This window comes from Mesoplodon mirus, assembly GCF_964341445.2.
Source record: "Mesoplodon mirus genome assembly, chromosome: 1".
Taxonomy (NCBI): domain Eukaryota; kingdom Metazoa; phylum Chordata; class Mammalia; order Artiodactyla; family Ziphiidae; genus Mesoplodon; species Mesoplodon mirus.
The window spans coordinates 7,697,245-7,719,655 of NC_138976.1; the positions used below are offsets into that span (position 1 = coordinate 7,697,245).

A 22,411-nucleotide genomic window follows, 5' to 3' on the forward strand; every position below is an offset into this window, starting at 1 on the left:
GTTACCAAAACTGTGAGTGCTCACATCCACTGACTAGGCAATTCTATACCAGAAATTTGCTCTAAAGAAATGACAGGATAAGTACTACAAATATATTTATAAGGCTATTCACTGCAGCACTGTTTGTAAAAGAAAAAAAAAGGTGGAAACAACCTAAATGTCTGTCAATAGGATATTGAATACATAAATCATGTCATATTTCTACAGTGGAATACAATTCAGCTGTTCAAGGGCATGATCTTTACGTAGCTACTACAAGGATTCCACCCCACATTGCTCAGTAGAAAAGAAGAGTTCACGGATCAGTGTGGTCAGTGTGATCCCTTTTAGGTGAAAACTGGTGAATATTTGTAATTATATAAATAATTAGGTTAAATAAATAATTAGTTAGGAAGGGTGTGCTGCTAGCCGTCCTTATCTCTAGGGCTGTGAGTTGATAGGGACTTTTGCTTTCTCCGTGCAGTTTGAATATTTTGGTAACAATCATGTATGATCAGAACAAAATCAATACCGATAATTTCATTGTTTTAAAAAAGGAGTGTATTTGCAGGAAATGTACAAAAATCTCAGTGTGGCTCTTGGAAAGGGAGTGTTGTTATCTCCTTTTCACTCTTGGGCATTTTCCAAATTTTCTCTAACTGAGAATGTGTTCCTTTCACAATGAAAACCCAAAATTTAAAAAAATTTAGATCTATTTTGTGTTCTTTTGTAAAGAGATTTGAGGCAGCTTAAAATAAACTCGGTATTTTTTAGTTTAACAAAAGTTTAGATTGCATTGCTTAGTATTCATGACGCAGTGGGACCGTGATTTAGATGTCATGATATATACTATGCGATGGAGAGTCCAGCCCAGATTTGATTCCACCTGGATCAGGCACTGAGTGGATGCTAATTTGCTTAACCTACCCCCATTTGGCACAGAAGTGAGCAAAAGTGAGATAGGATTGTGTAAGGGGCGCACAGGACTAATTATATATGAGCCACGAAAACCGTGATGCTTATTTAAAACATGAAGTTAAGGCAGATGTTCCCCCACCTCCCAGTGTAGGGAGTTTTTCAAATACAAGTGAGGCTGGGCTCATGCAGGCCCCTGGGAAGAACTGCTTTAGACGATCTGGCGAAAAGTCCCCAAAATGCCCCGAAGTAGACAAATAGGAAAAAGCCATCTAAAAGGTCACGGACGACTCAAAAGAGGCTGACCCTGTCAAACATGTATGGATTACAGTAAAGTGAGTAACCCAATATGCTTTTAGGCAAATTGGTTTTGAGGGACTGGGATAGCTCCCCTGCCCCAGGAGGCCCTGATCCCAGATCTCTTCCCTCAGCCTCCCTAAATCTGAATCCCACTCTGCTGCTCTTTTCTGAGACTCAGTTTTGTCATCTGTAAAATGGGGATAAGACTACTCACTGATTAGGGTTGTTAAAAGGATTAAGTCAGATAACAAGGGCAGGCACTTAGCCTAGTACTTGGCACACAGTAGGTGCTCAGTAAACAGCGGCCATCTCCTTATCATCACCATCAAAGCGGCCATCAAAGCATCAAAGAAGATGCTTGGGTTAGAGCAAAGTCTTCTGGCAGAGGTGGGGGCCTGAAGGAATCATGAGTACAGTAGACCCAGGGTTAGAAGCTGGCATGAGACCTTGGGGCCAGGAATCCCCCGGGCCGGCCTGGGCGTCTGGGTCCACTTGGGTGGCTGAGAGGCTGCCGGGCTTGCTCAGCAGTTGGTTCTTGCCCACGGGAGGCCCTGGCCATGAGGAAGAGGTGGCCAGGCCCAGCCCCTCCCAGGCGGCCATCATACCTTTTCGCTACACTTTCTGATGGTGGCCGTGAGCTCACTGACTACCATATCCACACACTTGATACTGGGCTCTTTAAGCTTCTGCACCTGCTTTTTCACTGTGGCTTCAAAAGCGAGGTCAGGTGTGAAGAGGCCTGTCCTGCACCCGGGGAGGAGGAGGGGAACAGGAGTAGAAGCAGCCGGGGGTGGGCGGGTGAGGAGAAGGAGGGGAGTGAAAGCCAAGCAGAGCCAGGGTCCAGGGTGGAGGATGGCACGGACACAAGGGAAGAGAGAGACACCGACACAGAGAAAGAGAGACAGAAGAGAAGACAATGTGAGCGTGGGACCTGGCCCTCCTGCCGCCACCTGGATTGGCACCTCCCAGGTGCTGCCAAGAAACCCCCAGGGCTCTGAGGGCATGGGAGGGGTCTGAGGGACCAAGCCCCTGCCCCATCCAAGGGCACTTACTGAGTTCATATTCTCTCCCCAGGGCTTGCCTCCCTCCTCTCCCCAACTCTTCAGCTACACCGAGCCTGCCCTCTCTCTCTTTTCCTGTGCCGTCTTTGTCCTTTTCCTATGCTGTCCTGCTGAGGAGCTGACCCAGGCCAGGACCCCACTCACTCACATTCTGTTCAATTCTAGGTTTCCCAGAACCTCCTGTATTCGCTTCATCCCGACTCCAAAGCCCAGCACCATTCCCTATTCTCCACCAAGGTTGTTGCATTCAGCTGCCCAGGCTGTGCACTGCACAACTCCAGGGGGCTCCATTTCCATAGGCTACGGGGCAGATGATGCCTCCTGGAGTTGCTGTGTAGCTGCCTGATCGCCATTCTCCAGCTCCCTGCCCTACTCCTGCCCTTCCCTTTCTCCTCAAGGGGCATCCTTTGCCTCTCCTCCTAAGGAGTCTGGAGGAGCTCAGTTTGGAAAGACAGAGAGAGAAGAGGAAAGACAGAAAGAGTGGAGATGGTGATAGAGAGGGGCCAGGGCAGCAGTGGGGAGGGGAAAGGGAGGGAGTCTGGGGGTGGAATCAAACGAGCACTGGACTTGGAGTCCAAAGCCTTGGCTCCAAGTAACAGCTCTGCCACCTCCTAGCTCATATGGCCTCGGGCAAGTCACTTGATCTCCCGAGCCTCAGTTTTCCTGCTGTGAAATGGGTGCCATCCTCCCTGCCCTGCCGTGCCCTCCTTGAGTGGTTCTGTGAGGCTCAAACGACATAGCAGAGGGGGCTCTGTCCCTGGAAGGCTGGATGTGGATGAAAGGGACGGGGAAGGTCCTGAGTGAGGGTCCTGAGTGAGGATGGCGTGAGATGGGGAAGATGAAGGACGGCGGGGAGTCAGGGTACCTGCTTGACCTGGGTCCTCTGAATCCCTCTGGTTGTCCAGGCCCCTAGGGCAGCACCCAAGAAGGTCCTGTACTTCATCTGTCTCCAGGGACAAGACTTCCCCAAGACCCCTCCCTGGAGCCCCCAAAGATGAGCCCACCTCTGAGAGCAGGGAGGGGGCTCAGGGTCCCCTCTTCTCCCTGAGCTGGAGGAGCTCTTGGTGGGCTCTCAGGGCCAATTGCCACCATCATACCTGTCTTTCCAATGTCTAAATCCCTTGGTTCCCCTGGTCTGGGGTCCGGGGCTGGGTGAGGCCCCCCTCAGAGAGTCCCCCTCTCCTGTGGTGGCCTGCCTCCCCCACCCCGCTGAGGTCTGTACATGCTACCAGGAGGCACTGGGGGAGGTGGGGAAGGAGCGCCTGGCAGCAGAGCAGGGCGGGGCAGAGGCAGGGGCTGGCCGGGCAGCTGGTTACCTTCTTGGTGCACTGTCTAACGGTGCTGATTAGCTCCGAGATAACCATGTCCACACACTTGAGACACGGTTCTCGGATCTTCTTCACCTGCTTTTTCACAATGGTCTCAAAGGCCATGTCTGGGGTAAAGAGCCCCGTTCTGAACGCCCGGAGCGGAGGAAGGGCACGGTGTCACAGACCGGCTCCTGCCAGGAGCACCAGGCCAGGGCCCCGCCCCGCCCCCCTGAGCTCTGCCCTCGGGGTCCTCCCACTACCCCTCTCTGGACTTCAGTGTCCCCATCTGTAAAATGGGCAGGAGGGATTCTGAAGAAGACCTTTCATTTGAAGCTCTTTAGGGCAAGACAAGGTCTGCTTATAACTCGCATTTGTCCTGCTTTGTCTTCAGATTCTGCTCATACAAAACGTTCTATGTCTAGAAATGGTTTAAAAACTGTCAAACTGGGTTTTCTTTAAGAGCCTTTCTGGGAATAAAGCATTTTATTTTAAGACTAGGAAGGAGATTTTTTTTTCTTTTCTGTGCCTTAGCCAATGCAGTCTGTAAATTCCATGCTAAACCTTGGAATTGAGCCTGCATGAAAGCAGTGACATTTTAGTCTTGTTCACTGCCTGGCACATAGCAGGTGCTTTAAATTTTCTTGTTGAATGGACAGTGTAGATCTGGGTCCCTGGAGCAGGGCTAAGCTTTTTAGGAACAGTCTATTTTCCAGTCTTTGTCCCGGCTCCACAGGCCTTGGGGTTGGCTAGGAGGAGGGAAGTGGGGTGGAATGGGGCCAACTTCGGGCTAATGGGACTGTAGGAGGGTCTGGAGGGTTGAGAGGCCTCATCCCATCATAAAAGGTTCACAGACTAACACCTGATGCTCCACCCCAGGCCCTACCCAGTGTTTGGGGCAGCTTTGTGCTGGATAGCACTGGGGGGAGATGTCCTACCCTGGGGATGGGCAGGGGGCCCAAGCCCGAAGGGTGCTTCCCCAGCCACCTGTGTCTCGGGCTCTACCCCACTGTTCTAGTCTCTGGGCTGCTCCCAGGGACAAGCAAAGGAGGGTAGCAGGTTGCAGGTAGTGGGGTGGCCTGGGTCTCCCATCCACCTCCCCTATCCAGAGCCTGTCCAAGCTGGATCCAGAAAGTCAGGGTTGAGGAGACTGCGACTAGGTAGGGCTTTTGGTCCTTCCTCAGGGAGGCTCACTCCATCACTCCCTCTGTCTCTGCACTAGACCCCTCCTGCCTTCCAGGGTTCAGCTCCCCTCCCCTGGTCCCAATACGTGCCTAATGCCATGTATATTCTTGATGGCATAGCTGATCTCCCTTCGGAGTTCCTTCTCGTCAAACTCCATCTGTGTAGGAGACAAAGAGATGGCTAGTCAGGGCCTGTTCTGCTACCTGGGAGGTCAAACAGGGTCCACCTCACTCCCAGAGCTGGGCATCAGGGCCTCTAGTGGGGTCAGCACACGTACGCATGAGAGAGTCTTAGGTGGGTGGGTGGGAGGGTAGTCCTGAGCCCTCCTGCCCCTGGGGGGTCTGCCTACCTTGACCAGCTCAAAGGGGAAGCGCTCATGGAAGATCCGGTTGATGCGGGCTCCCCCCGACAGTTCATAGGTGTCGATCTGGTCCCCTGAGCCCTCAATGCGCTTCTCAAAGTCTACAGCAAATTGCTGGACCATCCTGGGGAGAGAGTGGTAAGACCTGAGGGGGCAGCAGCAACCCAAGGCAGGGAGCCCTGGGAGAGCCCTGGGCTGAGAGGCTGGGGGGAGGGGCAGCCCCATGATGGGGAGTCAGGAGTTGGGGAGGGCCTCACTGCAGCAGAGCCTTGGTCTTGCGTGCTGGGTCATCAGGGCGGAAGTTCTTGTACTCCTCCACCTCCTTCTCAATGGACAGCAGCTGGCTCTGAAGCTTGTTCCGCAGCCCCGGCAGTGTGTCCCGGATGTGGTTTGTCAGTTGCTGGCGGTGGGGGCGAGGAAAGGGTTAAGGCCATGGTCAGAGACCCAGAATGCCCACAGGACCAGGCAGGGGCCAGGATGTCTGGGGCCCATGTGGACGTGGTGAGGTGCAGAGCCACAGCCCTGCCCACTGCTGTCCTGCCCACCAGAATGAAAGCTGCCTGAGGGCAGGGACTGGCACACAGTAGGTGCTCACAAAGGTGTATTAATTGAATTAATGAGTCAATAACTTCATTTTCAGTAGAAGCCAGAAATCTAGATTTTTATCTGAAATTACCCGATTTTGACTAATTTAATAGTTTTAGACACCACAAGAGCCAGATGAAATGAATCAGGGGCAGTGATGGCTGGAAGACTGCCCCCTTGTGCCCTTTGGGTTTAAGGTAATTCTCAAGTTCTGAGGCTCACTCTGGTTAGGTCTCCACACGCAGTATCTCCCTGAACTGCAGAATGACCCTAAGAAACAGGTCTCATCACCATTATCACCATTTTACAGGTGCAGAAATAGAGGCTCAGAGAGCTGGAGAGTCTTGGTGGGTGAGTGACAAAGCTGAGACTGGAACCCAGGTCTGTGGCCTCCAGAGACCCCAGTTTTGTCCCATACCACACTGCCTTCCTACTGTCAACACACATACACACACACACCCCTCAGTAATTCTGGAAGCCCCATTCCGGATGGAGAAACATCCTAGGGAAGCCCCTGGGATCACCCCCTCCGCAGATCAGCCTCTCCCCATTTCAGAAGGAACAAAGGTCTTTAGCCAACCATACTCCAATCCTAGCCCCCAAGCCCAAGCCCTTGTCAATGCCACCCTCCACACAAGGTCTTGGACTTCTCTCCATTCTGGGGCATTCCTAGGGCTCCCCTTCCTGGCCCCGGGCAGGGAACGGTCAGCAAAGCTCTGGTGCTACCTCACTGTGGGACAGGGGGCAACCCTCACAAAATACGCTTAAATGATTCTGTTCTCATGCCGGTTTCCCCAGGCCTCACCCTGGCCTGAGCACCTACCTGGTTAAGGACCTTCTGCAGGTAGGGCGTGCCCATGCGGTCAGCCAAGTGGCGGTAGGAAGGGTGGGAGAGGAAGAACTTGCGTTCAGCAGCCAAGGCAGCCGTGATATCTTTCTTACCATCGATGTCCTTCTGGCTCCGGTTCACCACTCCAATGTAGCCTGTGGATGGGGTGGGGGTCAGGGGCAACCAGGCTTGCGGGGGGTGGGGGGGCGGTGTTACGAGGAGGGGCAGTGGGCTGGGTCAGGTGTGTGGCCTGCCGACCTCTGCGCAGCGGGAGCAGCTTGTTCTCCAGAACATCACGGGCATCTGTGCCCTCGTCCATCAGGTCCAGCTTAGTGATGACCCCGATGGTGCGCTGACCTGGGGGTGGCAGGAGAGGGTTGTCTACATCTGCACTTGCCCTCACACAGGCGACCCCAGGCACTCCCAATCCCACCCCACTCCCCCTTCTCCCAGCCCACACCCTCCCTTACCCACTGCCTGCCTCTGCTGTCCCTGCCTCATTCATTCTCCACAGTAGCCAAAATGATTTTTAAAGGCATAAATCTGATCCCACCCCTATTCGCTTAGACCCTCCAGTGGCTCCGCCTTACGCTGTGAATAGACCCCCAGGGCCTTGCGCATCGGCTACCTGTGAAAACCTACCCTGGGGGTCCACCTCCTTGGCGACCTTGAGGGCATCAGAGTTGGCCAGGTCGGAGTTGGCTGGGGACACGGCCAAGATGAGGCAATTCTCCTTGGTGACGAACTGCATAAGCATGTCCCGGATCTGGAACTCGATGTCGGGAGGTTGGTCCCCCACTGGGACCTTGGTCATTCCGGGCAGGTCCACTAAGGTCAGGTTCAGCACTGGACAGGGCGGCGAGAAGGCGGGCTCAAGGCGAGGGGCGTGGCCGGGGGCGGACGGATTAAGGAACAGGGCGGGACTTAGAGAGGATCTGTTTGGGAGCGTGGCCGTAGGTGGGTGGGGTTAGGGAAACGCGAAGGGCTAAACGGAGGCCCGTTAGAGGCGTGGCCAGGGGTGGGCGGAGCCGTGGCAGTGTGGGACTAGGGGTAGGATGCGCAGAGGAGTCGCTGTGGGGGCGGAGTCTGCAGGAGGAGTGAAGCCCTTGAGGAGGGGCCAGCTAAGGGGCGGGGCCAAGAAGATGGTCCCTAAGGGGCGGGGCTCAGAGACGGAGCCAAGAGGCTGGGGGCGGGGCCAGGTCTCCTCACCGTGCGGCGAGTAGACGCGGAGGTTGATGGGCACCGGAGAGATGCCCTTGTTAGTGCCAGTCACCCGGTCGGTCTCAGCCTCAATCTCCAGGCGCACCTCCTCGAAGTCGGTGAATTTCTTCCCCTTGCAGTGCAGGAACTCGGCATATTCTGCCCCAGAAGGAGGGGGGCAAGGGGGAGTAAAAATCATAATAGCTGGCACCCAACTGGGTCCCATCTTCCGCTGGGAAAAGACCCCACCACCACCACACACACACACACAAAACGTTGCCTTCTTCTCCCTCCCTCCACGCAAAGCCATCTGTCTGTTACGCATTTTTATCCCCGCTGTTCGGATGAGGAATGAGGCCCAAAGAGGGGAAGCCCATACCTGTGGTAGCATTGACCAGCTGCAGGACCAGGGGGCGTCGGGTGACAATGCCAGATCCTCGGGGCAGGAAGTCCCTGCAGTGAGATGGGGGTGAGAAGAGGGGCAAGGTCTGAGGAGGCTCCCTCTGTCCCAGGGGCACTTGTCCTGCCACTGGGAGCCCCAAAGCTTGTCCAAAGTTCCCTGCCACACCTTAGCCTAAGGGCTTCACTATGGGGAGAGGGCAGCTGAGAGAGGCGTAACAGATCACCTGCAAATCCTCTGGGTCACAGAATTTGTGCTTCTGAACTAGCCCCCAGACCTGTCTCAGGTCTGCCCTGTGTTAATTCTGAGCCAACAGGACGTCCCTGCCCCAACCCAGCCACTGCCATTCAACTCAGGAGAAACTGAGGCATGGGGTGCCCCACCCCACGTGCCCAAGCATCCAGTGGCCACAGAGTGGCCAAGGAAATGGAGTTGCACCTCCTCCCCACCCTTCCGCTGTGGGGAAAGGCAGCATCTCACTTCCCCTTCCCTGGGCCCCATCTGGCTGGGGTTGAGGATGAGGGGGATGGGGGGAAGGAGGAGGCAAGGAAAAGAACTCATGCTCCTTAAGTACCTACTGCATGCCAGGCTCTTCGTGGGCAATATCTCCTGGACTCCACACAATAGCCTCATGAGGAAGACACTGTTATTATCCCCATTTTACAGACGAGGAAACTGAGGCTCAGAGACATTCAGGTTGCCCAGCCAGTATCTACCAGACCCTGGGCACAGATCTGTTTGACTCTCTGGTGAAAGCTTTCTGCCCTTCAACTCCCTGAAGACACAGCTCCCTGTTTTTTTTGTTTGTTTGTTTTTTGTTTTGCGGTACGCGGGCCTCTCACTGTTGTGGCCTCTTCTGTTGCGGAGCACAGGCTCCGGAAGCACAGGCTCAGCAGCCATGGCTCACGGGCCCAGTCGCTCCATGGCATGTGGGATCTTCCCGGACCAGGGCACGAACCCGTGTCCCCTGCATCGGCAGGCGGACTCTCAACCACTGTGCCACCAGGGAAGCCCCCCAGCTCCCTTTAAAGGACTGGACTGAGGCATCCCAAAGTCACCTCATGCCCCTAGACCTGATGTCTATTCCTCAGACATCTGCTGTGTCAACCTCAGCAGTCCTTTCAGCTAACTCTTGGAGGGTGCCACTTCTCTCTGTCCTGTCAGCTCTTCTCATCTCCCCACCCACACACCCACGGCCCCACCCAGGCCAGCACAAGAAGGACGGTGGAGGCCTCTCCAGGGATCAGGCTGTTGGGATCACAGTTATGGGATTCCCAGGACTCAGGAAAGGGGGAAGGAGGCCAGAGCTTGAGGGACCACAAAGATCTGGCCAGTCACCTCATTCATGGAGAGGCACATGGAGGCCCAGGGAGGGGAAAGGATACACTCAAGATCCTAAAGGGGGACTTCCCTGGTGGCACAGTTGTTAAGAATCTGCCTGCCAATGCACGGAGCCACTAAGCCCGTATGCCACAACTGCTGAGCCTGTGCTCTAGAGCCCACGAGCCACAACTACTGAAGCCCGTGCACCTAGAGCCCGTGCTCCACAACAAGAGAAGCCACTGCAGTGAGAAGCCCGCGTGCCGCAACGAAGAATAGCCCCCACTCGCTGCAACTAGAGAAAGCCCACGTGCAGCAACGAAGACCCAACACAGCCAAAAATAAATAAATAAATTTATTAAAAAAAAAAAAAAGATCCTATAGGGCTGGGACACAGCCAGATCATGAACATGGATCCCCTGCCCCCAGCCCAGAGCCTGACCCGGACTCACAAAGCAGGTTTGGGGCAGAGGGTTTGGGGACAACAGAGTAGGCCCAGGTTTCTGGGTTCAAGGCCTCATCTGGGGACCCTGAGGAGGCCTCTTCCATCCCCTGTTCTCACCTTGCCCCACCTCTAGGGAGAGCAAAGGCTAATGGGGTGGAGTCAGCCACCTTATGGAGAAGGAGAATGATAAATCCTGCATTTAACCATCATTTCTAGGTGCCAGGCAAATGCTTTTCATTTGTGCAAGACTCTGAGCTTCAGAAGGGTGGGCTTGCATCTTTCCGTCTGTCGCTGTATCCCATGGCTCAGCACAAGGCTTAGCACACAAGACGTCCTTAATAAATGGGCACTGAATTCCCAAGTCCTCAAAAAGTGCTCCCAGGGCTTCTCTGGTGGCGCAGTGGTTGAGAGTCCGCCTGCCGATGCAGGGGACACGGGTTCGTGCCCCGGTCCGGGAAGATCCTACATGCCGCGGAGCGACTGGGCCTGTGAGCCATGGCCGCTGAGCCTGTGCGTCCGGAGCCTGTGCTCCGCAACGGGAGAGGCCACAACAGTGAGAGGGCTGTGTACCACAAAAAAAAAAAAAAAAAAAAGTGCTCCCATATGGAAATGATCATTTTACAGATGAGGCAACTGAGGCTCAGAAAGGCCAAGTTCACCCAATGAGGAATGGCAGAGCTGGGATTCAATCCTGAGGCTGTTGGACTCCAGAGCCTGCGAACTTGCCCATCAAACTCTGCTGCCCTCTAAACCTGAGGAGCCAGACTTGGCTTTTTATGTAATTCAATTAAATTCAGTCTAGAACATATTTGGGAGCAGCTGCTCTGTGCCAGGCTCTGTGCTGGGCCCTGGGGATGCGAGGAGATGAGTCAGACAGTTCCCACCCCGAGGAGCTCACAGCATGGTGGGAGAGAGAGAAGTAAACAGATAATGCAATGCAGTGTGACATGTGCTGGAATGGAGGTGCACCAGGCAGCACAGAGAGGGAGGTGATTAACTGGGGGGGGGGAAGCGAGCAGGGGGGGAGCTTCCTGTCTCTGTCTCTCCCATCCTTTATTCGCTGATGCCTTTGCAGGGGTGACCCCCTAGTACTTGGGATCCCTCAGGGCTGTGGAGGTAGGACATCTGTTCTCACAGAGGCTGGGGTGGGCCTGGGGGCCTGGGGTCTACCTTCTTCCCCACCAGCTCCTCACCCAGCAGTACCATGGCAACAGTAGTTGCCATGGAAACTGCAGGAGGGGTTGGGAAGGATGGGACTCCCCACAGAGAGCCCCCTCCCCATGCAGAGACATGAACCTTCCCTGGAGCTCTTCCCTGACAGCACCCCTCCGCCCCCCACACAGATGGGCCCACTTGGCCCTGGCAGGCCAGAGGGGCGGAGGTCCCTGAGGTGCCACATAGAGGGTGTGGGGAGCCCAGGGCCCAGCTGGAGGGGTGGTCAAGGGTCTGCTCCAGCCTGCTCCGAGTTGCAGCCTCCCAGGGCTACTTAAAGGACAAGCAGCTTATGGGAAGCTGAGATTAGAGCACAGGGCCATGTGTGGGAGCAGAGTGCCTCCTCTGACCAGGATCTCCCAGGGCCGGGGTGGGGATGGGGTGCCCAGGTGGGGAGGGGCCCCAACTTGGCCCTGGCCCAGGTTCTCAAAGGGAGGCCCTCACACAGTCTGTGTCAGAGTTCCCCAGGCAGCCTGTTCAAATGCACATTCCTCAGACAGGCTGGGTTAGAATCTCGGGGGGGGGGGGCAGGGGAGGGGAGGAGGGAATCTGGACTTTAAACACGATCCCCATATGATTTTCATGTTCCTGTCAACTTTAAGGACCACTGGCTCAGTGATGAGGAGCCAGTGCCGGGCAGAGGCCCTGGGTTCGAATCCTGCCTTGGCCATTCCCCGGCCTGGTGCCCCCGGGGCAAGTTGCTTCATGCTCTGGGCCTCAGGGTCCTCAGCTGTAAACCACATGATCTAAACCAGGCATCACATACTACCACGCATGGCTGTGGGAGGATCCTTGGAGCCCTTTCACCGAGAGCTTAGCCCATGCCTGGTACATAGTAGGCGCTCAGCAGCTGGAGGGGCCTGTCAAGGAGGTCCTCCTGCCCTCGGTCTCTTCCCTCGGAGGCTCCCCAGATTTCAGCAAGGAATCCAAGAGCCTGAAGAACCCTCTGCCTCACCTCCTTCGGGCACTGAATTGGATCTTGGGATTCTGACCACAGAATGTTGGGTGGAAACGATGGACATCAAGGAGGTGCAGTTTTCAGAGGACGTCTCACTCCCCTGTCATTGTCCAGAGGGTGGAACAGAGGCCCACAGAAGGGCAGGGAGCTGTGAGGCCACACAGCAATGGGAGAGGTAGGAGAGGTGGCCGAGATGGGACCAGGACCGGGAGGCTGGCTCTCCAGCCCCACGTGCCTGGACAGGCAGTGACAAGCACCGGCTGGTTCCCATGTCCAGACTGAGCGCCTTGCTCCGTTGGATTCCCACGCTGGGCACAGGCTGGGCTACAGCAGGGGCTCAGGCAACACTGGTAGGAGCAAGCACGGCTGAGCGGCTCCACAGCTCCTGCCTTTCAACCGGAAAGGCTGCCCCATGCCCTCTGTTAAAGTGTACCTTGGTGCCTCCCCACTGGGGATTCGGGCCTGATCTGGCCTCCAGCCAGAGCCCCCCCTGCACCTCCCACCCAGCTCCTGGTTGGGAGGACAAAACTGGTGCCCAGAGAAAAGTGTGCCGGGCCCAAAAGCCTCGAGGGACGTGTGGGAGGGGTGGATGGTGACAGGCCAGCCCCTCCCACTCATCCTGGACAGATGGTGGTTTCCCGGGGAGGCCTTGCCTTGCCATCTGCAGAAGTACCTTCAAACCTGAAGCACAGGGAGGATGAAATAAACACGTCTCACGACCTCCAGGCGCCACATACTCCCCGTCTGAATTGGCACTGTCACCCCAGAGGGGCCTGGAGAAATTACACCAAAGGGCCGAAGTGACCCCACCCCTACTCTGGTATCGGAGATCCGGGACTATTGCTCTGGAAGCCTGGTTTCTGGGTCCTGCTGAATGTAAACAACAGCAGAAAGGAGCATGCTTGGTCTGGCAGGTACCCAGCGGCAGTCATCCTTATAAGTCTCTTGTTTCCTGGGCTCTGATGTCAGACAGGCCAGGCGTTGGATGTCAGAGCTGCCACTTAGGAGCTGTGTGGCTATGGACAAATGACCAGGCCTCTCTGAGCCTCAGTTTCCTTCTCAGTAAAATGGGTTTCTGTGAGGCTTACATAAACTAATGCCTGAATAAATGGTAGCAATGATTATAAATATGACTTGTTGAGCAATCTGAGAACACAGGCTGGGCTCCCACAACCATGTCACCAATTGATGCAGCAGGGAGGGAGTTGGAAGGTGGGTCTCCTGGGGGCTGGCCGGAAGAGTGGATGGAGGCCAGGATATTTCCTGCCAAACCTTGCCTTGGAAGTGGAAGGCAAGCGGGCCAGGCAGGCTGTGAGATGCCCTCTGAAGCAGGGATCCAGGGTGGAGGCGAGGGAGTGGATGGGCCAAGAAACACAGTGGGGAGGAGGTGAGGCCAGGCAACAAGTCCCGCTCTGTTCCTGCGGCCCCAGGAGGCCCCAGGCCGGCCCACTTCGTTGCACAGCCCATGAATTTCCAGCTGAGGTTTGAACATTTTAGGGCAGCCCTGGCCTTAGCTTCCCCTGATATTCTGATGTCCAGTAAACAGGGTTGGTCCTGTTTACCACCGTATTCCCAGCACCCAGCTCGGAGCCTGGCACTGAGCGGGCACTCGGGACGCCCCTGTCAACCGAAAGAATGATTTGACAAAGCTCCTACAGTCCTCCCACCATCGCCCTCATTGCACAGATGTGGAAACTGAGGCATAAAAAGGGGAAGAGTGTTGCCCAAGTTCACAGTGCAAGTTGGCGGCAGGGTAGGACTGGTGCCCAAGGGCTCTGGACTCCAAGCCCGGTGCTCTCTCCACAACATCCTTTTTCTCTATTAAAGAAAATCTATGGGGCTTCCCTGGTGGCGCAGTGGTTAAGAATACGCCTGCCAATGCAGGGGACACGAATTCGAGCCCTGGTCCAGTAAGATCCCACATACCGTGGAGCAACTAAACCCGTGTGCCACAACTACCGAGCCTGCGCTCCAGAGCCCGTGAGCCACAACTCCTGAAGCCCGGGCACCTAGAGCCCATGCTCGGCAACAAGAGAAGCCACCGCAATGAGAAGCCCGCGCACCGCAACGAAGAGTAGCCCCCACTCACCGCAACTAGAGAAAGCCCGCGCGCGGCAACAAAGACCCAACGCAGCCAAAATAAATAAATAAATAAATAAATAAATAGATTTAAAAAATGTTAAAAATAATTAATTAATTTAAAAAAAAAGAAAATCTGTGATCTTTCCTTCCACCTTATCCTTCCATCCTTCCTACGTTTCTTCTTCTTCTTCTTTTTTTTTGCGGTACGTGGGCCTCTCACTGTTGTGGCCTCTCCCGTTGCAGAGCGCAGGCTCCGGACGCCCCTTCCTACGTTTCTTCTTTGCTTCTTTCCTTCCTGCCTCCCTCCCTTCCTTCCTCTTTCCTTTCCTTCAAGTGTTGATGACTTTATACTTTCAAAATGAAAATCAATTTCTCTTTTGCCTGTACCTTAAAAAATCATATGTTCTCCCTTTTAAAAAACTTTCGGGGCTTCCCTGGTGGCGCAGTGGTTGAGAGTCTGCCTGCCGATGCAGGGGACACGGGTTCGTGCCCCGGTCCGGGGAGATCCCACACGCCACGGAGCGGCTGGGCTCGTGAGCCATGGCCGCTGAGCCTGCACGTCCGGAGCCTGTGCTCTGCAACGGGAGAGGCCACAACAGTGAGAGGCCCGCGTACCACAAAAAACAAAAAACAACTTTCGACTACTATATATAAAATAGATAACTAATAAGGACCTACTGTATAGCACAGGGAACTTTACTCAGTACTCTGTAATGACCTATATGGGAATAGAATCTAAAAAAAGAGTGGATACACGTATATGTATAAGTGACTCACTTTGCTGTACAGCAGAAACTAACACAACATTGTAAATCAACTATACTCCAATAAAAATGAATTTAAAAAATTAAAATAAAATTGAAAAATTTCACAAAATAAAATGTTGAGATGGCCAAGAAGCACATGAAAAGCTGCTCAACATCACTCATTATTAGAGAAATGAAAATCAAAACTACAATGAGGTATCACCTCACACCAGTTAGAATGGGCATCATCAGAAAATCTACAAACAACAAATGCTGGAGAGGGTGTGGAGAAAAGGGGACCCTCCTGCACTGTTGGTGGGAATGTAAACTGATACAGCCACTATGGAGAACAGTATGGAGGTTCCTTAAAAAACTAAAAATAGAACTACCATATGACCCAGCAATCCCACTACTGGGCATATACCCAGAGAAAACCATAATTCAAAAAGACACATGCACCCCAATGTTTATTGAAGCACTATTTACAATAGCCAGGTCATGGAAGCAACTTAAATGCCCATCGACAGACGAATGGATAAAGAAGATGTGGCACATATATAGAATGGAATATTACTCAGCCATAAAAAGGAATGAAATTGGGTCATTTGTAGAGACGTGGATGGATCTAGAGACTGTCATACAAGTGAAGTAAGTCAGAAAGAGAAAAACAAATATCATATATTAACACATATATATGGAACCTAGAAAAATGGTACAGATGAACTGGTTTGCAGGGCAGAAATAGAAACACAGATGCAGAGAACAAACGTATGGACACCAAGGGGGGAAAGTGGCGGGGGTGGGTGGTGGTGGTGGTGGGATGAATTGGGAGATTGGGATTGACATATATACACTAATATGCATAAAATGTATAACTAATAAGAACCTGCTGTATAAAAAATAAATAAAATAAAATTCAAAAATTCAAAAAAAAAAAGAAATTGCTGTTTCCAGCTATTGAGTCAGAAAAATAAATAAATAAATAAAATGTTGCAAAAATAAAAAGCAACCAACACCGCAACACCTGGGGCTCACCGTTGTAAACATTTTATCACTTATAATAATAGTCATGGCAAACACTGATGCATTGTTGACTGCTGGCCAAGGACTCTGCCGGGGGCTCTAAAATCTGCATCATCACGAGGTTTCTTTTGGGGGTGATGGAAGTGTTCTAAAATTAGATTGTGATGATGGTTGCACAAGTCTGTAAATATGCTAAAAACCATTGAAGTGTGCACTAAAAATGGGTGAATTGTATGGCATGTAAATTATACCTTGATAAAGCTGTTTAAGAAATCTGCATCCTCTTGTTTGATTCTCGAATGGCTGTGTGAGGTTGGCCTGTCCAGTTTCCCCAACATAAAGGGGAAGAAACTGAGGCTCAGAGAGATGAAGTCAGGTGCCCCTCATGTGCCTACTTGTGCCCGGGGCTCTGAGCCTTACTTGGGTAGTGGTTTTGCTACCTAACAGCTCAGCACAAACTTTTCCCAAGTCGCTCAATACAGAGCTACATCTGGATCCTTATTTCTTATCACCAGCAGCTTGCTGTGAAGGAATCTCAGCTCCACCACTAAATTATTTCTCTGCTCCTAACCTCAGTTTCCTCATCAGTGAAATGGGACACAATCCAGCAGCTCCCTCCTAGGGTTGTTGAGGGGATGCCTTGAGATCCTGGCTGTAGAAGGATCTAACAGAGTGCCTATTGGTGATGCCATGAGCCACCTGAGTGCCCATCATGTGCTAGGTGCCTGTGTGTGCTAGAGAGCATTGCATTCACCTGCTGAGATGTTTCTCCCCATCCTGGCTGGTGGCCTTGTTTCCCTGTGCTAAGACCAGTGATAAAAGAGTGATGCAGTAATAAACAGATAAAATGTTTATAGTAACCTCGGTTGGAACTCCTCTGCAGGGAGCTCTCAGCCCAAGGCCATGGGCCTCTTTCTCCCTCTATGGTCCCTCATTCTGGAAAAACTGAGCCCTACCATACACACGGAGGTCATGGGCTGGAGGGTGATCAGGGAAGGCATCCTGGAGGAGGTGTTGGCTGATGTGAGCCTTGGAGGTTGAGCCAGTGAAGGAAGAAGACGGAGGTGTGGTGAAGAGCCTTCCCGGCAGAGAGAACAGCACACGCAACGGCACTCGGGATAGTGAGGGAGAGGGATGGCCCATTTTCCCATGAACTGCAAGAGACCCAGGTGGCCCAGGAGGGAGCGGCTGGAGGGGAAGCCAGGCTGGGTAAGGCAGGCCTCAGGGTCCCAACTCAGGAGCTAGGGCTCTGGTTGGAGGGTAGGGGGGCTAAGGAGGGCTTCAAGCAGAGGGGATCAGATTGGGAAGCCATAGAGAGTTCTGTGCTGTCAGACGGAGAATGGCAAGAGAGGCAGCTGCCCCAGGTGCTAAGACAAAGGTGGTGGTGGCCAAGGTAGAGAGAGGGGGGTGGACTGGGGCAGAATACACAGGGCTTGTAGACTGAATGGATGGAGAGGATGAGAGAGGAGGGGGGAGCTGATCCCGGGGCCTCTGGCCAGGGCACTGGGAAGATGCCATTTAGGTGACTGTCTCAAACACCTTCCAAGGCCAATATTCCTCTTTTTCCTGTTGCCTGTAGTAATTCCAAGTTGCTGGAGCTGACTACTACAAACAGTTCATATTCCCTAGCCAGATTTCAGTCCAGGGAGGGGGTAAGAGTGCCCGAGAGACACCCAGAGAGAGAAGAGGAGGAGAAGCTGAGGTGTGTGGAGATGGAGGCACATGGGTTGGGGTGAAGATGGTGGACATTCACATGGAGGCAGGAGACCTGTGCTGGTTCTTGTTCTGCCTCTGATTCCACCGCTGTGTGACTTCAGGCAGGTCCCCTACCCTCTCTGTGCCATTTCACCATCTGAAAACTTGGGACGATGCTCCTCCTACTGACAGGTTGTTGGTTCCAAAAAGACAATAATCAGCGATGCCCTTGGACCTGGGGAATCGGGGCCCTGACCTTGCACCCCATCCCAGTTGAGATCTCCGGCCTCACCATCCCCATGAAGCATGGGATTCCCAAGGACCAAGGGAAGGTGCCCAACTGGAGCCTGTGCACCCCTCCTAGGGGTCTCAAGCCTACCTCTAGCTTCTGCCCGCCCTGGGGGCGGCCCTCGCTTCGGGGAGGCAACCCCGGGGGGTTAAGGGGGATCCTTTCTGGGGACGGGGATGGAGCTGGAATATGAGGGCAGCCTGGAGAGAGACGCTTCCCATCCCATCACAGAGCTCGGAGGAGTCTGAAATTCTATATTCAACACCAGCCTGCCAGGTTGCTTTGAAGGTGTGTTTGTCAAGGTGGGAGGGCAGAATGTATTGTATTTAGCAATTCCTTAGCTTGATTTATAACAGGACTATTTAGACATACGGCACGTGGGCTCCACTTCTGCTCTTGTTCCAGGGCTGATAACACCACGTCCGTGACTGGCTGCCTCCGCTCCCGCCCCGCCCCTCCTCACCCGCCCGCCAGGTTCCGACCCTCCGACCCCAGCCAAGGCCTGGGAAACTCGATTCTCCTGGCGCCGGGATCAGCTGCCGTCTGCCAGAGTCACCTTTCATTCCCAGCTCCTTGGGGCCACTGGGTGGGGCGGGGGTTTGGGGAAGACGTCCTCTGGCGGGGCTGGGCTCGCGGGTCTGGCTGTGGGCGCGTGGCAGGTGCGCGCTCTGAGCAGGGAGAGGGGGAGCAGAGTGTGGCTGCCCGGCAGCATCGCGGGCTCTCTGGGTGGGGATGGCTGAAGGGCCGGCAGCGCCTCCCCGACCCTCCTGGTCTCACTGTGACCTCTGCTCCTCACTGCCTTTCGTCTGGGTTCTCAGACGCACTGGGCTCCCTCCCACCTCGGGCCTTTGCTCAGGTGGGACCCTGAACCCGGAGTATGTTCACTCCTTTGCCTGACCAAGTCCTATTTTTGCTCAGGCCCAGACTTAAGTGCTCAAATGCCTTCCCTGGCTCCCTGACGACTCCCCTCCCTTCAATATCGAGGCTCCTGGTACCCTTTTTCCAACACACAACAAAAGAGCTCTTTGTGTGATGTAGCGTCTGTCTGTCCTGCTCAGCTGTGAGCCCCCTCCCCTGCGGCCCGCCCTCCCCCAGAATAGGGGTGGGTCTGGCTTCTTCAGAGCTGTATCCTTAGGGCCTGGCATGCTGCAAGTGCCAAGGAGATGTCAGTTCTCTCTGACCCCTCCAGTCAGCGACTTTCTACTTTTGATGTCTCAATTATCCCCTAATCATCTTTGGCCTCAGTCTCCAAACCTGGGAAATGGGACCACTAAGATGTAGCCCGAAGTGTTCAGAGGAAGCGACAGATCTTAGTAGTGGGGAGTGGGCTGGGGCTGACCAAGAGAGGGGCTCTCTGAGGCCAGAGATCAGCACAAGTCTGTGCTGGGACGTGAATGCAGAGGAAGGGGCAACGGGACTGGTAGGAGGCAGGGAGCCTGAGCAGGGGTAGGCAGAGTCACCAGGGAAACCCAAAACACTACCCCCAGGCTGCCCCGTGGGCTCTGGGCAGAGGCTCCCTCCCCAGCCTCCCTTCGCTACCCTGGCTAGAGGAGATTCTCCCACCTTTACCCTCACCCTGGCCTCCTCCCAGCTGGTACCTATGCCCAGGCAGGAATGGGTGCATCCTCTGTGCCAGACCTTACCCTTGAGTGCTTCACGGGTATGACGTCAACACTCGCCACAATCCCATGACGGAGGTACCATTATTATCCCCATTTTACAGATGAGGAAATAGCAGCCGGGCAGGGTTTAAGAAACATGCCCAATGTTGCCCAGCTCGTAAGTGGCAGAGGTAAGCTACAAACCCAGGTCTGTTTCCAGAGCCTGAGCGCTCAGCCCCTCTACCACCCTCCCACTGGCCTTGGCCTCCCCAAGGGCCAAACGGGAGTGAAGGTGGGCACTGCCCAAATGTCAGCATGCCTGGGCACCAAAGTGAGCAAGACCAGGGGCATCGGAGGCTGGAAGCCTATCCCAGGACACCAGACTTGACGCCGGATGGGTATTGTGGGGAGGGGGCACGCAGCTGGGGGCAGACAAAGGGAAACCTAGGGCACCAGACATCTGTTCACAAAATGCTGGGGTGTCCTGGGGCCCACGCACACTCCTCTGTCTGCACTTACCCCCAAGATGATCTCATCTATGCTCACGGGTTTACATCCCATCTCTTCCAAATTTATATTTCCAGCCAGCCTTCCCCCTGAGCTTCCGACCTGCATCACCACACTGCCCACCTGACATGTCAGACTCAAAGAGTTCAAAACCAAACTCCTGATTTTACCCCCAGCCCCCCACCTGGCTCCTCCCGTACTCTGTTAATGGCGCCAACACCCACCTGCGGTCAAAGGTGCGGAAGTCATCTTGGATTCTTCTTTCCTCACCTTCCACATCCCATCCACCAGCAGGTTTTGTGGGACTCTCCTCCAAAATACATCCTGAACCCCACAGGTCTCCTCCTCTCTCTGCTAAAGCCCTGGTCCAGGCCCTGTCACCTTTGCCCACCGCAGCAGCCTCCTCATCTGTTTCCTGCCCCCCTCCCCAAGTCACATACTTGCTGGAATCAGCTCAAGTCACTCCATTACTTAAAAGCTTCTGATAATAATGAAAACAAACCCAGCTCCTCAGCATAATCTGAGGGCCTTGTAGATCTAGCCCCAGCCTACTCCCCGATGCTGTGTCCGCCTTGCTTACAAAACACCAGCCCCAGTGCTTCCTTTCTGTTCTTCAAACACACCAAATTCATTACTGCCCCAGGGCCTTTGCATTTGCTGTTCCCAAACACCAGCCCCAGTGCTTCCTTTCTGTTCTTCAAACACACCAAATTCATTACTGCCCCAGGGCCTTTGCATTTGCTGTTCCCTCCACCTAGAATGCTCTCCCCAGATAGTCACGTGGCTTCTCATCCCTCAGTTCTCCTCTCAGATGTCACCATCTCCTAGAGACCTTCTCTGACCTCCCTGTGGAAAGTGGCCCTTTTCCCTCCCAGCATTGACCCCATTCCCCAGTTTTCTTCTTCATATATCTGCTGAATGACTCAATGAATCAGCCTCAGTTTTCCCTTCTGTAAAAGGGGGACAAAGAAATAGCATAGACCCAGACCAGTCCTAGCAGGGTCCTGGGCAGCTGCTTGGGTCACCTCCATTGCAGAGCTGACAACAGGGTCCTCCTCGTTGCCCGGGAGCCCGGGCTGGCCTGGAGCAATCTTTGCTTCCTCTGTTGTATATTCCACTTCCTCTCCATAGGGGGTTGAGTCCCAGGAAGCCCCAGGAGGCAGGGCCACTGTTACCATGCCTATGCGTCTGGGGACCTAGTCCTAGGTAGACAGGTTGGGACCCATGACAGACCAGGCAGGGCTGGCTGGGGGCCCCGGTGAACCTCAGTTTCCCGACTGCACTCCAACACCGGCCTCCTTTCTAGCTTTCATGAGGATCAAGTAATGTTTCCCTGCTCACTCCTCCGCCTCAGGCGCAGTGACCCCTGCTCTGCCCCTGGCCTGCGTCTGCACACCCCGTGCATCCTCCTGCAGGGCCACAGTCAAATGGTATTGGGTTTCGAGAGGGCCCAGGCCTCCTGGGGCAGAATCCACATCTCACTCCACCACTCAACAAGCAAACAGTTGCCGAAGTCAGCTGTGACCAGGCTGGCCTGCTGTGCTGTCTACTTACTGGCACCTCTCTCTGCTGGACAGTGAACTCCGAAAGGGCAGGGGCCTGGTCTGTACTGGCACATGCAGGCCCCAAACCTAACTGACAATCAACACCTCCCTCCCACGTGTTTACAAAAGGGAGCTTTTACACCCGTGAACTCACTGGAGCCCCACGGCCACTGTCTCAGGAAGGCAAGGCAGCAGCTGTCAGTCTGCCCATCACTCAGATGGGGAAAATGGGGACCCACACCCCTGCACGTCCCTTTGCTCAGTGCAGAGCTGGGCTCTTAGAAGCTGTGCAGGCTCCAGATTGGAGTCTAATAGATGCTGTCCTTCCTGGCCCTGTGACCTTGGACATGGCCTCTAACCTCAGTGTCTCAGTTTCCTCACCTGCAGGATGGGCATCACTGTACCTGCCTCATGGGGCTGTTGTGACCCATCCCATATTGAATGGCATGGGGCACATGGGAAGGGCCCAGCAGGTGGGAGCTGAGGTCACCTTCCCCTCTGTGCCCCCTGCCCAGAGCATGCAGCAGGCACAGAGCAGGCATTCAGCAGATGTCCAATGGATGAAAGGCAGGCCTAAAGTTTGTATACTGGAAAGTTCTGGATGTCCACCAGCGCTATATAAAGCACGAAGACCCCGGGGCTTTATTGTCTTCAGGGTCCTCCCACCCCCTCACTCTGACAGCCAGGCATAGGGAGGGGGACCATCTGTGTGTCTCTTGCCTGTGCCTCTGCTGCTCTGGGCGGTCACGTGACTAGGAGGGGAGTTCTTTGGGAGCCCGTCCCTGGGAGACAGACGGCGTCCCCCTCTGCTGACCAGATGGGTCTGGCCGCCACTCCCCCAACCCCAGATTCATAGCTCCAGGCAGG

The 22,411-nt window shown here is 54.3% G+C and overlaps 1 protein-coding gene across 4 annotated transcripts in view; it reads right to left on the reverse strand.

Annotated features, from left to right (window-relative positions):
* The window catches only part of DNM1 (dynamin 1), a 45,985-nt gene that overhangs the window by 21,969 nt on the left and 1,605 nt on the right, over positions 1–22,411 (reverse strand). For all 4 annotated transcript variants that reach the window (XM_082614796.1, XM_082614799.1, XM_082614797.1 and 1 more), the window contains exons 2-10: positions 8,102–8,175; positions 7,732–7,881; positions 7,165–7,368; positions 6,781–6,879; positions 6,517–6,677; positions 5,366–5,508; positions 5,097–5,232; positions 4,837–4,904; positions 3,572–3,710 (exon numbers count right to left, since the gene is read on the reverse strand). In XM_082614796.1, the coding sequence (XP_082470922.1) occupies positions 3,572–3,710; positions 4,837–4,904; positions 5,097–5,232; positions 5,366–5,508; positions 6,517–6,677; positions 6,781–6,879; positions 7,165–7,368; positions 7,732–7,881; positions 8,102–8,175 (1,174 nt within the window). The remainder of the gene's footprint in view (positions 1–3,571; positions 3,711–4,836; positions 4,905–5,096; positions 5,233–5,365; positions 5,509–6,516; positions 6,678–6,780; positions 6,880–7,164; positions 7,369–7,731; positions 7,882–8,101; positions 8,176–22,411) is intronic.